At 45.2% G+C, this 17,008-nt stretch overlaps 2 protein-coding genes across 2 annotated transcripts; one reads left to right on the top strand and one right to left on the bottom strand.

Annotated features, from left to right (window-relative positions):
• Positions 1-224: 224 nt before the first annotated feature.
• LOC128302574 (DNA repair protein Rev1) lies at positions 225-3,959 on the bottom strand. The gene is made up of 2 exons (XM_053039423.1): positions 3,883-3,959; positions 225-3,809 (listed from the first exon to the last, which is right to left on the bottom strand). Exons 1-2 carry the CDS (start codon positions 3,928-3,930, stop codon positions 330-332), a joined length of 3,528 nt encoding a protein of 1,175 aa, XP_052895383.1. The 5' UTR covers positions 3,931-3,959; the 3' UTR covers positions 225-329.
• Positions 3,960-4,345: 386 nt separating this feature from the next.
• On the top strand, positions 4,346-11,037 carry LOC128300523 (YTH domain-containing protein 1). The gene is made up of 3 exons (XM_053036612.1): positions 4,346-4,610; positions 4,921-7,674; positions 8,027-11,037. Exon 2 carries the CDS (start codon positions 5,007-5,009, stop codon positions 7,665-7,667), a length of 2,661 nt encoding a protein of 886 aa, XP_052892572.1. The 5' UTR covers positions 4,346-4,610; positions 4,921-5,006; the 3' UTR covers positions 7,668-7,674; positions 8,027-11,037.
• Positions 11,038-17,008: the final 5,971 nt, after the last annotated feature.

The following is a 17,008-nucleotide window of genomic DNA, read 5'->3' as shown; positions in this document are numbered from 1 at the left end:
ACACTTTGGATTGTTTTGGAGCTGGAAAATATGATTCTGGTTTGTTGTGATGTTGACGGTAGATGACAGTGGAACAGCTGAACGGATGATGCCCATGCAGCAGAAATTTAATTCAAATAATCAGTTTACTTTGACCAGAAAATGAAACCCGAATTAAATGTCGCAATATGTGCCGAAAGGTAAATATCGTAAGGGGAAACAAAATATTCAATTGAATTGGCACAACTTCTTTTCTACAACTTGAAATTTTGAGGTTTTATTTCGCTCGAAATAGTATAAATAACATTTGAATTTATGATTTGAATCCTACACAGTCCGTTGTTGGTATGCTAAACCACACTATTGCACATTTCACAAGCAATTTTCCCTGGCACTGCCAGTCGGTTCCCGTACAGTGCGATCATTCGATCCTGGATCGGATGAACGACACTGTAATATGCCAGATGCCAACTGCAAGTGTTCTTCTCCTGCACCAACCGATGAAAGCAACGTAAAAAAAGATACAAACGTTCTACCGACTTGTTCTCGCACAGTTCCTGCCCATTCTGCACTAAGAGCTGCACATCGTACTCGTACGGTTTGTCGGTACTGTCTATCCATTCTTCCACGAGTGCTCTCCAGTTCTCGCGTCTCAGGATGTTTGGATCCTTTGGTGTTTTACATTCAGCCGAAGCCCTTTTGGGGGTACCATCTACCGGCTCCGGCATGTTGTGCGGTTGTATCTCCCGCACAGGACTGTTCACTGGTGTGACTAGCAAAGGTTCATCGATTTCTGTGTCACTGCATGTTACCACCATGTTGTCCTTATTGAGTTCGATCTGCTTTTCCACTTCGATCCGCAATTCTGGCGGAAGTGCTTGAAGAAATTTTAGATCGATCTTTATCTTCTGTTCATCTCCTACATTGCTCACAGCTTGTGGAGTGATTGGTGATTTCCCTTCATGATGGCGTGCGTCCCTGACAGGGGACATCTTCACGGGAGTCTTTTCCACTGGAGGTTTGTACGTTTTATTATTGATCGCAAGCAACAGCTGCTGCTGCCTTCTGTAGTCACGTATGGCTTCGTCTCGTATTTCTTCGGGTAGTGCAGCCAGTACTTCCGGGTCAAGTCCGTCAGGTAGATCACTGGTCCAGCTGGTAGTACTAGCAGATGTTAAAAATTTCCTCATCACACCAACACGTTGTGCCGTTTGGGTTTGATCTTTCCTTCCACCCGATGAAGCCCATTTCGGAGGCCTTCCACGTCGACCTCGAGTGCCAGGTTTTGATCCACCGGTAGTTTTTCTACCGGGCGAGTAGGCAGCACTATCGTTTCGTTTGGGAGAATTGATATAGCCATTAAAATCAGCCTTTGTCGGTGTGTTCAAATCTTGCCGTACCGGCGATGGTACTGTTTGTGGTACGATAGTACAACTACGAGATGTACACGGCTCCTGATCATCAGGTTGCCGGAACAACGTGCGATACTGTTCATTGGGTTTGGTTAATTTTGGTTCGTCGCTGACAATCTTAGCCGTTTCTGGTTGGAGCTTTCTTTTGTCTTCCGCTCTCTGGAACATGCTTTTCAAGCGGTTGCCAGCTTCATTATCGGTCGTACGCTTTACACCTTCAAACTTGGAAATCTGAATTCCTATGCCTCTCAGCTCGGAAGGTTCAATCGCTAATGTACGCATCAGTCCCAACACTGCCCCTTCTATCAGTGTACGATCGTCTGTGTGCTGGCGAAGGGGTTGTGACTTTGTCACAACGTCACATAGCCCATGGCCCATGAACTTTGCCGTCTCGATCGGTGCCTCCGGAGATCGAACGAGCAGCTTGACCGTAACGAGCTTTCCTCGCTCACGTAACTCCACCAATCGGCGGTGAATTTCCTCCGTTAACTGGCGCATAAAACGATCCACCTCCGGTTCGTTGCTGAAGCGTATCCCATAGTTGACATCGACCGATACCGACTTTCTTCCCCGATCGTACACCAACGGCTTCTCGTCGATTCCACGACATGCGTTGTAGAGTGTTTCGCCGAACTTTTTTCCAAACTCGGTCTGCAGAACGTTTTTGGGGATGGTTTGTAAATCGGCACATGTGACATACGTCATCTTCCTCAATCGGTGCGCGGTGCTAGGCCCAACGCCCGGTAAATCTGCTATTGAAATCGGCCGCATGTACTCCTCCACCGCACCCGGGACCAGCTGATATTGACCGTTAGGTTTTGCCTTTTTGGTGGCCATCCTTGCTTGCAGACGATTAGCGCCAATCCCTGCCGAACAAGCGCATCCGGTAGCTGTCGAAATCTTGTTCCGCACATACGTTACAAACTCTAGCACTTCTATCCCGGTCGATTGGATCAGTTCGGTTAAATCGACAAACATCTCATCACAACTAACCGCTTCGATGTCAAGCGTGTACTGTGCGATCGCGTCGTACAGCTGATGGGCCACCTCCCGGTAGCCGTCGAAATCGTACGGAATGGTTTTAAGCTCCGGGCACAACTTTAAAGCTGCCCCAACAAACATGCCGTTCTTTACCCCACACTGACGAGCCTCGTAACTGCAGGAAGCAATTTCCGACAGTGAATTATGTTCATCGATCGACGATAGCCGTGATTCGATCGGAATGTCCGGTGCTTTGTAGCGCTCTTCCAGCCGCTTATGATAAAGTTCGATTTCTAACGCACGGTTTTGTCCAGGATGCGTGGGAACACGTGCTTCGGATCCCCGGGAATGTGTGACTGCTACCGGGAGACCGCGGAGATGAGGATACTTCCGCAAACCAACCGATACGAAGAAACAATCCATATCGATATGCATTATATAGTGTGCGTTGGATTCGTTGCTGAATTCACTTTCCGTTGGTTCTCGTGCTCGGCTATTAATATGCTGCACCAGTGTGTCACGGGCTGGGAAGGAACCGGTTGATTTCTCCCGCAATTCTGATACGTACTGCTTGAAGCCTGCCCCAAGCGTAGCGATGTGGTGCAGTCGAGAGTTGTTGAAAAATTCCTTCAAAAAGTTTGGATCCGTCGCGGTAAGTGACTGTTTAGAAGGTGCCAGCTTGGTTGGACTTTGAACCATTGAAGATTGAGGAGCAGCTTTTTCCGTTGGGAGCGGATCATCGTCCGAAAACACATCAGGCGAACATTGCGGTGAAGTTTCAGATTTTTTCCCCTGTCCATTAGTAAACGGTTGTGGACTGCCATCGTTTTCCAGCACCTTTTCATGCGATGTTGTGTTAATACATACATTTTCGATCGTGTTTTGCTGCGAGTTTTCTCGTTGTTGCGCTGGAACCGCTGCTTCCGGTATCGGATCGGTAAAGTGCTTTAGCATACCCAGCACATTAAGACATTCACTCCGACTGATGTCATTAGGATCGCCGTCATTTTTGGTTACCGGTTTCGCTATATCCGTGGCATGGCTTTTTACGGGGATGAACTTACTGAATGCCAATTTAGGTTGGGAAGGCTTATGCTGCGTGTACAGCAAATATTTCGAGTAGTCCAGGAGCTTGCCCTCTTTCAAACAATCCACTACCCAGCGTGGACTGATGATTATTTCGGACGTGATGGAACGCACCTTTACATCGGGCAGGATCGATGCAATCGTATACGTGGTGTTTGAGCGTTTGTAATGATGAAACACCCCACCGTGCAGCATCATGAGGCGCTTCAGCTCTTCGGCCGATGGATTGGTGTAGCCGTTCACAAAAATGGATACACCCGCGAACAGATTGGAAAGTTTTTCCCCAACGTTAGCCGAGCTGTGCCGAAACTGATCCTCCAGTTTGGCAATTTTTGCATCCATATAATCGCCCTAAGGAGAGTGGAATAGTAGGTAGCGAATTAACCAGAATACAGAACACTAGAATACCTTGCGCGATTCTTACCCATCCTTCGAAGCCAGTTTCATTTTCAACCTTTTCCTTTCGCTTCATGTTGGAATAATTATCAATCAACACTTGCAACGATTATCCCGTAGAAAATAGCGCCTAAAGTATGAAAACATCAAAATGCATCGCCGTCAAAATAAATGCAGTGCCGGCGGGTTCGTCTCGAAGTGTTCGATACTTTTGCCGCATGGGCATTACTGAAATCAACATTTTTTACTCGATATACGCAATGAAATAAAATAAACCGAAGTTGTGTATCTCATGGGAATATTTGATAAACTTTTTGAATCATCCAATCTATCATTAATTAATTAAATTTGATACATTCACAGTTTATAAAGTGTTCTAAAAAGTTCGAATACCATTTCGAAATGTTCGAACAGCGATCGCTCTTTGGGCGAATGTGCTGTCAAACACCAAATGGCTACATGGGAGCAAGTATTGTGTGCGAGCAGAAAGGAAGACACACACTCCGGAGTACCGTAGAAATATTCTAAAATATAGCCGAAAATGAGTGTTTTTATAAGTGTATAGATTATATTAGGCTAGAATTGTACACGGACTTAGCACGGAGACACTTTTCAAAAGTGGGAGCAAAGTATTTGTTGTGTTATTGCGAGTAACAAATCTGTACTTCCTTTGCCGATTTCCACTGTTTCCTGCCTCCGAAACATTTGCATCGGAACAAGGGCAGGAACTGGAACCTGCAGCCACTGTACCTATAGGTAATTGTAAAACTATATATTATTTCCGCAAGTGTTCCTTTTTATTTCATTCCACGGCTGTGACAAATGCTCTGAAACGAACGTTAGTGCCATTTAATCAGTACCGCTGTGTCCCTGCCCATTATTCCTTTGTTTTTGTTCATTTTTCCATTTGCAACAGCGTGCGAAAAGTCAGATCCCAATGCAAATTGTTTAGCGCATCGTGTGTTTTATTATGTTAGCTGAGTTTATGCAAAGTTATAGCCGAAAAATCTTATATTATTTTGTTTTATTTCTTCTCCATCCAACACCGACGCGACGACGCACAAAGTGGTGTGCGTGTGATACGTTCCTCGTGGATCCGTTAGAGTGAGCGAGAGAGCAGCAGCTTGCTTGCTACACACAGAAAGAGTCAAGATGGCCGATCTGGACGCAGTGAATCTCGGGCTAGATGAAACGGAACGGGACATCGCGGAAGCGCTGGAAAATTCATATGACACCCGGTCGGAAGCTTCCGGCGATGGGGATGGCGATGCTGACGAGGCCGACGCTGATGACGGTGATGCTTCGCATCCTAGTATCAGTTCGGTCAGTTCGGCCGAATCGGACTCCGGTACCGATTTAGAGGAGGACGAGGGTGGTGAGGGCGATAAAAAGAAAAAAGACGCTGCAAAACCCACCCAACAGGAAAATGGGGCTGCCAAGGATAAGCAGATGACGAAGAAAAAGGCGAAGAAAGTGTCCGCGGTTGAAAACGATACAAAACAAAACAATGCTGAAGAAGAGGAAGACGAGGAAGATGAACATGACGATGACGACGAGGAGGACGAGGACGATCCAATGGAAGAGGAAGATGAGGATGAAGAAGACGAAGAGGAGGAGGAAGACGATGATCAGGAAGAACGACGTAACAACAAGCGTGTGAAAAAGACTAAAATTACTGCCGGGAAGGCGAAGAAAAAGCTTGTCACTAAAAAAGTCGCCGCGTCCAAGCAACCGCAGCAGGTTAAAAAGAAGGCTAAAACAGCAGCAGCCACCGTAAAAGAAGATATGGAGAAGACAACATCGGCTGAGAAGAAGAAAAAAAAAGTAATCACTGCGTCGCAGGATGGCAAAAAAGGGGCTGGTAAGAAAAAAGAGGACAAGGAATCTGCATCCGCCGTTGCGAGCAATGGCCCGGAAGGAAAGGACGATGCGGCCAACAATAGTACCACTAACAATGCAAACGACACAAGTACTAGTAGTAGCAGTAGCAGCAGCAGTAGTAGTAGCAGCAGCGAAGGTGGTAGCAAGAAGGACGATCGGAAATCTAGAAGCCGCAGTCCGGCCTCTGGTGCACCAGATGCTAAGCGCAGTCGCACGAAAGCCTCCGGTAATGCTTCCGGCACGAAAAACACGGTGAAATCGTACGACTATGTAACGAAGATCAATTATTTGTTCCGGGAGGCACGATTCTTTCTGATCAAATCCAACAATCACGACAATGTGGCGCTTTCGAAGTCGAAGGGCGTCTGGTCAACACTGCCACCGAACGAAGCCAACCTAAACCAGGCGTTCCGGGAAAGTCGCAATGTAATTCTGCTGTACTCGGTGAAGGAAAGTGGCAAGTTTGCGGGTTTCGCACGCATGGGCGCGGAGGCAAGGCGCGATCTGCCGGCGGTTGATTGGGTGCTGCCCCCGGGCATGTCGGCGAAAGCACTCGGCGGAGTTATCAAGATCGATTGGGTTTGTAAGAAGGAGCTACCGTTTACCAGCACATCGCATCTGTACAACGCTTGGAACGACGATAAACCGGTTAAGATTGGTCGCGATGGGCAGGAGATAGAGCCCAAAGTGGCGGAGGAACTGTGTCGACTGTTTACCGAAGACACAAGCATCGACATGACTCCGATACTGAAGAAATCAAAGGAAGCGTCAAAGCTGATGAAGGAAAAAGCGGCATCGAAGTCTTTCAGACGGCCGCCGAACTTTGGTCGACCCACATCATCGTCGCTGCGAAGTCGCAGCAGTGGAGGTTCCGGGGGTGGTATTGGACCGATACGGCGCGGTGGAAGACGCATGTATCCGGGTCCAAAGGGTGGAAGAGATGGAGGTGGTGGCGGTAGTCGATCGCATGGAGCAAGCTCAATGTTCGCACCTTACCGGAAGGACCGGCACGGTGGTGGAGGCAGTGGAGGTATGGGTGGTGGAGGTGGCAGTCGCCACGGCGGTCATGGAATGGGCGGTCTACGTATGGGCATGGGCGGCGGGAATGGAGGCGATGGAGGTGATCGTGGCGGCGGTGGTCTTTCACGTGCTGCCGCCCTCGGGGCGATGCATCACCCGGCCCATCACCATCGCTGGGCCGATGGGTACAGTTCAACGGCTGCTGCCGAAGCGTACGTGGCCGATTACATGCGCAACATGCAGAACCAGCTGCCACCGATGCCGTACGCTCCGCCGCCCGGCTTCCCAGGCATGCCTATGCCGTACGATAATTTGCCGCCACCACCGCGTTACTACGAAGGGTTACCAATACCGGAGTATCCACTGCCCCCCGGTTCCATTCCGGGAAGCGTAACTGGAGCTGGTGGTATGCCTCCGCCACGTAGCCACGCGGCGGCTGCAGCAGCTGCCGCTGCAATGTACGACAAGCGAGCGTACGAACAGTCGATGGAGGAGTTCATGTGGAAATCGGCGAACAGCATGAGCGCCGGCAATGCAGGCAGTGGAGGTGGCGGTGGGGCAGGTGGGGCTGGCGGCACTGGTGGCGGTCAGGGTGGTGGGGGTTTGAGCAGCGCTGTCGGTGGGCTCGTTGGTGGTATACCTACGATGAAAGGGCCACCACCGGTTCTGCCGAGCCATGGCTACCACGTGCCTCCGCCGATGATTCCCCCGATGCATCATCATCACATGCACCGTAAGAATGATCGTGGGGATGGAGGTGTCGGCAATTCGTCAGATCGTGGCCAGCAGCGGGGTGGAGATCGCGACCGTTCCAACCACCGCAGCGACCGCAACCAGCACAGGGGTGGCGGTGGTGGTGCAGGTGGTGGTGGCGGCGGTATCCGTGGGTATAACAATCGTGATAGGCGATGATTGGAAGGTAAGTTCCAGTGCGCATAGCACATTTTATCCTAATCGCAACACTGTAGGATTAAAGATGGTTACTTTTTTCAAAAGAAATTTCGTTTTATTATTTATTTTATCGTTTAATTATTCTTCTTACTCGCTCAGTTCTGTTATACCATCCTTTTATACGACAGGACCGGTGTGAATGCATTTTTCAGTTATGGGTATGCCTGAAACGGCAACAAATGTAATGAAATAATGATAGCTTTAATGGTGATCGTATTATTTTTATGCACACCTGAATAATAATTATTGTATTTTCTTTTCTTTTTTGCAAAAAAAAAAACCGTGGACATACCTTGCGGATCAATTGGACCTAAGCGCAGCTTCAATTCACCAGTATTCCCCATCCGATCGACTTTAGTATTAGGAAGGAGGAATCGAATTAAAAATCTATATCACCTATTTTCCATCCAGACAAATATGGTGATATAAACAATGCATCATGGAACCGTCATCGCGCTTACCTGGATTCACCGAAGCTTCTCCCATCGTCCTGTGCAATAGTATGTGGGCATAATTAGGCGTCATGTTATCGATCATCCCAACACATCCCCCTTTGTGCACCCGTCACGAAATCATGTGCGAAACCGAGAACGATTGATCGATTCCTAGCGTCTTCGATCAGTTGTTCACGTGTAGATTTCGTACCGTAGCCGTTTTAGCAACTTTCATCACACCGGGCCAGCAGTACCAGTCGACCATCGCGTGTTGCTGGACACTAAAAACGTATGTTCATTACGTTTCGGTGTCCCTTCCTGTTCATCACATACTACGCGCAATCATTGCGATATCATCGAAGCCTGCATTCCAGATGGCGGTGTACGGACGTGGTCACGTCTGCAACCGCCGAACTGCGGAGAATGGATACGCCGGCATGGGATAGCCTGTCGGTATTAGCAACAGCAGCATGATCACGACCGATGCATCTATGTTGTGGGTGCATTTTTTTGGTGACACGTTCTGCGTTTGTGCGCGAGTGCGAATTATCAAGAAGAAGGAATATGAGTGCGGTCGAGTGCAGTTTTTATGCTTTTCAATTACGTGAAGAAATTTCGTGTATTGTGGCGTTCAATTGGTTTCGGTGCGACAAAGTGATTGATACGTGTGTGATACGCATGCTTGGTGCATTTGCTGCGAAAGGATGCTGTAGGCTCAGATCTCAGAGGCATAAGAAAAAGGGGAATCATAGTTTTGGTATGAAAACGTATAAGATTTTAAAGGATTTTTTGTAGAATAGATCAAAAGGGAGGATCAGACGGTGGATTGATTATTTGTGCTGGTAAGCCGCGAGAACGTTTATGCGACAACACCGAGTGAAAGGCATTAATGAGGAGCATTAATGGAATGATCAGTCTGTGGGGCGAACTAAAGTAATAATGTAACATGAAATCAATTCACATAAGATCGACAACATGCATGCAACCAACGTCGGTGCTAAATTGTAGAGATTGCTTTTCAAACAGGCAAAAAGCGTCAAGTAGCAATGCTACAGAAGGACTTCACTTTTCTTATCATTGAACAAACAAATTTGCAACGCGTTAGTGGTGTTCATACACGTAACATAAATTACTCACAAATTTGAATGAACTGTTCCTTGTGGCAAAATAGATACACCAACCCAACAGTACAGCCACAACCGCAAATATACAGGTCTGAAAACTCGAGACGAATTGTGAATTAACTACATTGCGGTTTAATTAAACATATATAAGTATGGTAATAAGCATAGTTTGTACGGCCGATCATCAGCGCTCTCCATGAAACCAATTTACCATCACCATCAGGATGATACTAAAGGACGCTTCGTGTGTGCGTGCGTGTGTTTGTGTTTACTTCTCGACGATCACCACCACCCGTAACAGTAAAGGGTGTACTTCAAGCTGTCGGTGCAATATGCAAAATAATGTACACATATATATGGTGTATGTGACGCATCGCAATTACGATTGGGTGAATACTATCTTAGAGACAGGCAAACAAAGCGCGCCCGTGAGTGTTTCTGTAATTTGTTCTATAAGAGCATGTGTGTGTGTGTGTGTGCACGTGCACTGCGTGTGTAAAAATAATGTCGAACTTTCCGATCCTTTACGATGCGAATAAATTATTTACGATATCATAGGCGGCACAGTAGGCACTGAGAAAAACTAAAGCACAATACCGACACACTCACACACACAAACACACAGTGAAATAATGAAAGTAACACAAAAAATTCAAAAAAATAATGCTACTTCGTCGATACATAGAAGTAACGATCAGCGCGCATGCGTACAAGGATAGTTTGCCGCAAACACAATCTCAAGCATTAGGATGTAATACGATAAGCACGTAGATATGACATGGAACCTCCCTGTATCGCTCCCGGCGCAGTTAATTTGAAATAATTGCAAACAATTATGTTAGGAAAAGGTCGTAGTGTGCGATGAAACATAAAGCCTCCGGCAATTGCAGCAAGGGCCAATGCGACAGAGGGATGCTCCCTTTTTTGAACGGTTAGGAATGTATGAACTTTTTTATGTTACTAAACCCACCCAATTACTCTGTCCTAAGCCGATCAACAGCAAAATACTACATCTACACGCAGTATAAATGTATTCAATAAAGTTAAACAAAAAATCTAACGTAGCCGTAAAACAAAAACCACCAAAATATGGACCATTTGCCGATCTGCTGACGGTTATCGACCCAAAGCAAAACGGGAGAGAAAAACGTACGGAAAATGTGTTTAAGTGTGATGATGGAATAAAAGTGTTAATGAAACGATCGATTGGCAGCAACCTATGATGCTCAACGAATGAGGATCTTTTCCTCACAGGAAGTGCGTTACAGTGTGTGGCAAGATCGGCAAAATATAAATAGTGCGCTCGGGCTTGGGCTGTGTTGCGTTGGTTATGCGGTTAACCACGGAAAAATGTGGACACTCCAATACCAAACTACCTATCACACACCGTACCGCCGGCACGTGTGCTATGCTGCTGCATGGGATGGATGTGGGAGCGTTTTATGTGCTGGGAAAGAATGGGGGCTAAAGAAGTTGCCAAAAGAACTGTTCAAGCGCTGCCTACTGCGGTGTTACTGAAGCAGCTCGCAAATAATATCCCCCGCATTCGGATACGGCTACACAAGCATCCTTCCCGAAGGATCAACCCTTTTACCATGATGCTGCCCCATCCCCGTGTGTTGTTTGCCAGTATTCTGCGAGTACACAGTGTATTTACCATAACAGTTTACTTCTACGTGCAATTAGCAAAAAAAATAAAAATAGTGCAATCACTTGATTCGAAAACGAAGAGAGATCAATTCGACGATCACCTGACAGGTGATGGTTGTGTGTGATGGGCGAACGATCGATTTTCCCGATAGCAACATTGCTTCATTGTTCGTCGGACCCGTCCGTTCGTTACTTGGTGTGCTGGTACGTGCATAGTGAGAATAAACGACGAGCTTATTTTTGATCCAACCTCATGAACTTACCGTCCACATGCACAGACCGCCAAATGCACCCGGAGTTTGCAGTGCGTGTATCTATACTTCTGTTTACATGGAATGTGTTATGATCATCAGAATGGCTCGTGAAACAAAATGGCACATTTAAGAAAAAGGACCCTTTTTCCCTCAAGGACTACCAAATACGAATGCCTATTTCCGAGTTCCATCATTCAATGCGGCGTGTGGTTGTTTTAGCAGAAAGTGTATGCCCTTCATTACCTGGTAATGAAAGATTGGGCTTCTGTGGGCGGTATTACACTGCCGTGAAGATTAAAATCAAGGAGTCGAACGGATGGCCTAAAGCGTGATATAGTGAAAAGCGAGGCAGCGAGAGCGTGTGTGAGAGAGAATTAAGAGACTATTTTTTTGTTTCGAATCAAAATCCATGTCTTACAGTGATAGATTCTATGAATCTTACTACACCCACGACGAATAGTAGTTACTATTGTCCACCATTGCACTTTCTATGAAAGTGGCAGGAAAGTGCGCTCAGTAGACAATCGCATCGATGCCAAATACTAAGGAGAACATTGCAACACCCTTTGCTTGCAATGTCGAACGATTGGGGAAGATTTCTTGCTCGCTTCTGTGTATGGATGCATTTTCCACCATCTCTTTTTGCATCATATTTTTACTTTCAACAAACGAGACCGCTCCAGTCCAGCAACGGAGATTGTTTGCATCATCGAGCGCTTGGATGAATGAAGAACAAAATCGGATGTACCTGCTAGAAATCAACTGGAAATACATAATCAACCACCGTGCTTCTCATCCGTTAATTGCACCCCAGTCTCTGACGGTTTATCCTGCAGTGCAAGAAGTCTTTTCCGGTCACCGTCACTCGAAACTACAGGCGATTGCCGCCCCCCTCTTCCCCGCGATTATTGCATGTGAGAAATGAGTAAGAAAGGGAACGAGTTTAGGACTGTAACATTTTTCGTATTAGCTGATGATGATACACCCTTCCTTGCTTTCTACACGATTCTAGCTTAATGTGAGGTAAACAGTTCCGCGCGTGAGGCGTGCGGAAAAGCATTTGTGCCTATATTTTACGAAAATTTTACATAAAAACGCTTTTTGAAAGTACACACTTGGTCTACCTGGAGTGCCTAACTCCGGGATATATTTGACGATAACACCACCCAGCATTAGAGTCACATCTCCGTTTTAGAAGTGATATCTTAGTTCCTTATTTTGAAAACTTTATATCAAAGATCATGTCAAGATTTGAGCAAGAAAAAAAAAAACAACAAAACAAAAAAGATACTAATTATATTTGTTCTAGCGGATAGCTTTAATCAAATAGATGGCGCAAGCAGATGTGCTGATTGTTTCTAAGATGCAAAACCATGACTATGAATGGCAAAGGGCCGTAGAAATGAGTAGATGATAACTACATCCCATTGATGTTACTAGGAATTAGGCAAGACAAATATTTATTACATACAAGCAAAACAATTTCGTCGGCATTTTAATTGACTTTTACTTCTCCTTCTATCGAGTGTCTGGATCATTTTCTTCTAAAAGTAGGTGGTTTTAAAATGAATTACAGCTTCGAAGATGTATATTTTACGGTGTAGTAGATGGAACAATCATGCAATGGACATTTTGGCTGCTGCATTATCGTTGTTGGGCTTGATCACTTTCCCATTATCAGTGCTACCCAAACGGCCGTAATTTTATGCAGCCAAGCCTTATCAATTATACTATTTTGATTTTAATGCAATTGGAAGTATAAGTGCAAACTTTCAACTTAAAAAACCTTGGTTCATTACAAAAATGATTGTTCCGGAATTTGTACTCAAATCTATCTTCTGACCCTATGTTCAACGTGAGATTTAATTTGTTTTGATGTACAGAATGGACCTGTCTTCCTGTGATCCTTTTAAAATACTAGAACCGGGTACATACGTTGTCCAATTGACAAAACACATGTACCACAGTTGATGCATAAGGATGTATTCACCATGTACAACTATCTCTCTACTACCGTCCCAACGTGTTGAAGGTGACATTTGATTTTTAGCGGAAAGATAGATTTTATTTGGTAGCGGCGCCGATTTTCACATGACAGTACCGGTCCAAAATCCCTTCCAGCTACGGGTAAATAAAGTCAAAGAAAACCATCAACGGGGCAGGTCTCTTTGCAGAAGCTCCTGGGTTGTTGTACCGGTAAAGAAGAAGATATAATGGTAAATGGACGAGCGATTTATTGTGCTCATCGTTCTCGGTTTGCATGCTACACCATAGTGATGATTTTCAGCGATCTTTGCGATTATCTGATTTGATTTCTTCTTTGATTGTGAAATCCCAGTATATGTGGTAGAATTCATCATCATTAAAGTTGTCGGAAGATCTCACCAATGTTATTAATTTATTTAAAAAAAATAGGTTTTGTAAGATGGGATGGGATTGTTCGGTGTTTTGAAGATATTTGGGTATAATCAAATTTGTTATGCAAACCTATATTTTTTCCCCGTATTTGTAACGTATATATGCTAGCTAAAAACAATCGTATTGTATAATGTGGTTTATTTGGTGGTAGTTCCGGTTCCCATACGGACTAACCACCCACCCGCAGGACTAACTATCCAGCTGTGGGTGAATAAAATCAAAGAAAGCCAGAAATAGCAGGCAGCCCAATCCTCTTGAGGTTGTTTTGCCAGTGAAAAGGTTGTATGTAATGTGAATCACTCCTTCAATTCAATCATAAGTTCAAAGTATGGGAAAGACGATGTCGGAGAGATTTGAAATCATGATCGATTAAGCGATACGATCGTGCGTTGATATTACTCTTTGAAGGAGGGCAATCATCAAACGGTGTGGACATGACAAAATCGCGTACCATAGTTGAATGATTGTTGAGGCAGTAAGGCAGTTCCTCTGCGTTTATTGGCTACCAAAGTGTCTGGATTGCATAGCTTGGACTTGGGTAGGACTAAGTCGGTAAGTTAGTTGACGCGCACGTGTAGTATATTTAATGGTGGTGCCGCTCGCACACGACAAAATCCTGTCCGCATCGTTAGTAGTCGCTTAATCTCAAGTTATATCTCATATACTAAGAGGTGCTACTAACTTACTTATCAGGCAGTAAGATCGCGTTAGATCGATCTTCGCCTTTCAGTCGAGTACTTTTGTCTGCCAATCGTTTATATTGCCTATTATTGCCTTTACCATTATGTTATGTAGCAGATTATTAGAGAGGATTGTTGCTTCAGATTTAAAATGCACTATCCTTAATAGTTCAAACCCATGGGTTGAATAGTCGATCAACTATCAAAAATATGTCAGCAATTATAAGCAGCAGACAAGATGGACTACTTGAAAGAAATTTAAGATAATAAATGATTACTTTGAAAAAAATAAGGTAAGTCTGTTATATTATAAAGTATATTTGGAGCTATGTTACATGCAAATGAACGAATTAGGTAAATTATCCAATATACAATTAAAATGTTGACCCTTATTTGTACCCCTTTGTCCTTATCTCTTGGTTTTACCAACAAATATTCTCTATGTTTGAAATAACAATGCTGTAAAGTCCTTAAATGATTACTTTATCCTCTGAGTGTTCTTCAATGTTTTTGTATTGCGTTGTAATTGGTTTGTGAAAATTTAAGTAAAGAGATGCTTTTATAAAAATGATGGAACACGCATAAAAATAGATGCGTTTTAATCGTTGTTTGATGCAGTACACAATAAGTAGTAACACAATCTATTTTATTGCTGCTTGGCGTAACGATCTACTAGGCCATGTATGTCATTTCTGCTTTACTCTTTACTCTGCTGCTCTTTTTACCACAAAGCAGGTAGCTAAGTCCTTGCTTCGGAAAATGGGTCGGATGTAATTTTGACCCGTTCCTATCGTGTGAGATGGGTACTGCTATCGTCAGTCCATCCCAGTTTGGGCTTACCACGCCGTCTTTGCCCATGGCCCGTCAGTCTTTTCAGATTTTTTTAGACGAATGAGAACTATTTGAGCGCTTAATTTGGACGTTACGCGAGGAAAAGCGATAAGTGTAACACAATCTTAAAATATTACACAATTACCCTGATGCATCAAGATCTTGTTCAAGCAACTTCACAGTTACCTCTCCTGGGACTTAAGCTCACATTTATACTATACTATCAAACAGTTGAAAACGATACCATGTTTGTTTTTGTAAATATTTAATTAGAAGTCCAATAAATTATCATTGCATCGATGTTCATTGATTGAACATTGATTGTTTGATGTTCAGCACCCGAATTCGAGTGAGATGCTCTCCGGTGGCCTGAGAGGGATTCGACAAGAAGGAGAAGAAGAGTCAAGTTCAACTTCCTGGAAAATGTTCCATAATGTTAGCGAACAATTGCAATGGATATTGAAAATATATGAATGTTTAAGGCGTTTGACTATTATCTTCATCTTCAACAATTGCATTCACCAATCTGAAAAACTCTCTCTCGTTGACCTGCTCACGATGCAGCACGTAGTCGTGAGCTCGCTGTGCCCTCCTCCGCCGCGTGCCGAATGGAGGGTCGCTATGGACCTTCTTGGTGGGGTATGAGTCCGGCATCCCCCATTACATGCCCCGGCCATCGATGCTGCCGGCTTTCGCCACCGTCAGGATGTTGGGTTCGTCGTATAGCTCAGCAAACACGTGGTTCATCCTTCTCCTCCACACTCCATGCTCGAACACACCGCCAAAGATGGTCCGGATAATGCGTCGCTTAAACACGCCCAGAGCGTTTGTATCCTTCGCTCGGATGGTCCAAGACTCATGTGCATAGAGGATCACTGGGCGAATTAATGTGCGGTATATCTCACATTTCATGCGGTCTCGGAGTCTTCTGGATCACAGCAGATGGTGAAGCCCGTTGTATGTACGATTCCCCTGCACAATGCGTCTTTGGATTTCGCTGGTGATGTTGTTGTCGGAAGTAAAAACCGTCCCAAGATAGCAGAACTCCTCTACCACCTCGAGGTTGTCACCGTCAATTGATACGCTGCCTCCCACTTGGACCCTATCACGGCTGTGAACCTCCGGGAGACAGCTGTTTCGTCTTCGTCGAATTGATTCTCATTCCAATTCTTGCTGATTCGTGTTTCAGTCTGGTGTACGCCATGTCAATGTCATCCACGAAGCCAAGAAGTTGGAAAGACCAGAAGAATATCAGGCAACGGATGTCTTTGTCTAGCCTCGCGCTTCGTATTACACCTTCCAAGGCGATATTGAAAAGTAGACAGGAGAGTCCATCCCCTTGCCTCAGACCCTTGGGAGATTCGAACGAATCTGACAACAGATCCGATACTCTCACCTTGCACTTCACGCTATCCATGGTGGCCTCTAACAGCCGGATCAACTTCCCAGGAAAGTGGTTCTGCTGAATGATGTTCCATAGCTCCTTCCGATCTATGGTATCGTAGACTGCCTTGAAGTCGATGAACAGGTAGTGCGTGGGGATCTGGCGCTCTCGGCACTTCTGAAGGATCTGCCGGAGAGTGAAAATTTGGTCGGTGGTAGATTTGCCTCCAACAAACCCAGCTTGGTAACTGCCGACGAAATTCGTAGCAAGAGATGCAAGTCTGCAGAACAGCATCTGGGACAGACTTTTATAGGCGCTGTTGAGGACCGTGATGGCACGAATTCTGCTACTTGCGACAGCTTCTCCTATCTCTGTTCCGTTCAGGTGTCCTTCGAAGTAGCACTTCTACCTTTCGATCACCTCTCGCTCGTCTGTCAGGAGATTTCCCTCCGCATCTCGGCACATTGCGGATTTTGGAACAAATCCGCCCCGTGTCTCCTTCAATCTTTTGTAAAACAAGCGGGAGT

Source organism: Anopheles moucheti, chromosome 3 (assembly GCF_943734755.1).
Source record: "Anopheles moucheti chromosome 3, idAnoMoucSN_F20_07, whole genome shotgun sequence".
Taxonomy (NCBI): domain Eukaryota; kingdom Metazoa; phylum Arthropoda; class Insecta; order Diptera; family Culicidae; genus Anopheles; species Anopheles moucheti.
The sequence above is the reverse complement of the archived record's forward strand: the minus strand, read 5'-3'. Positions and strand labels throughout refer to the sequence as shown.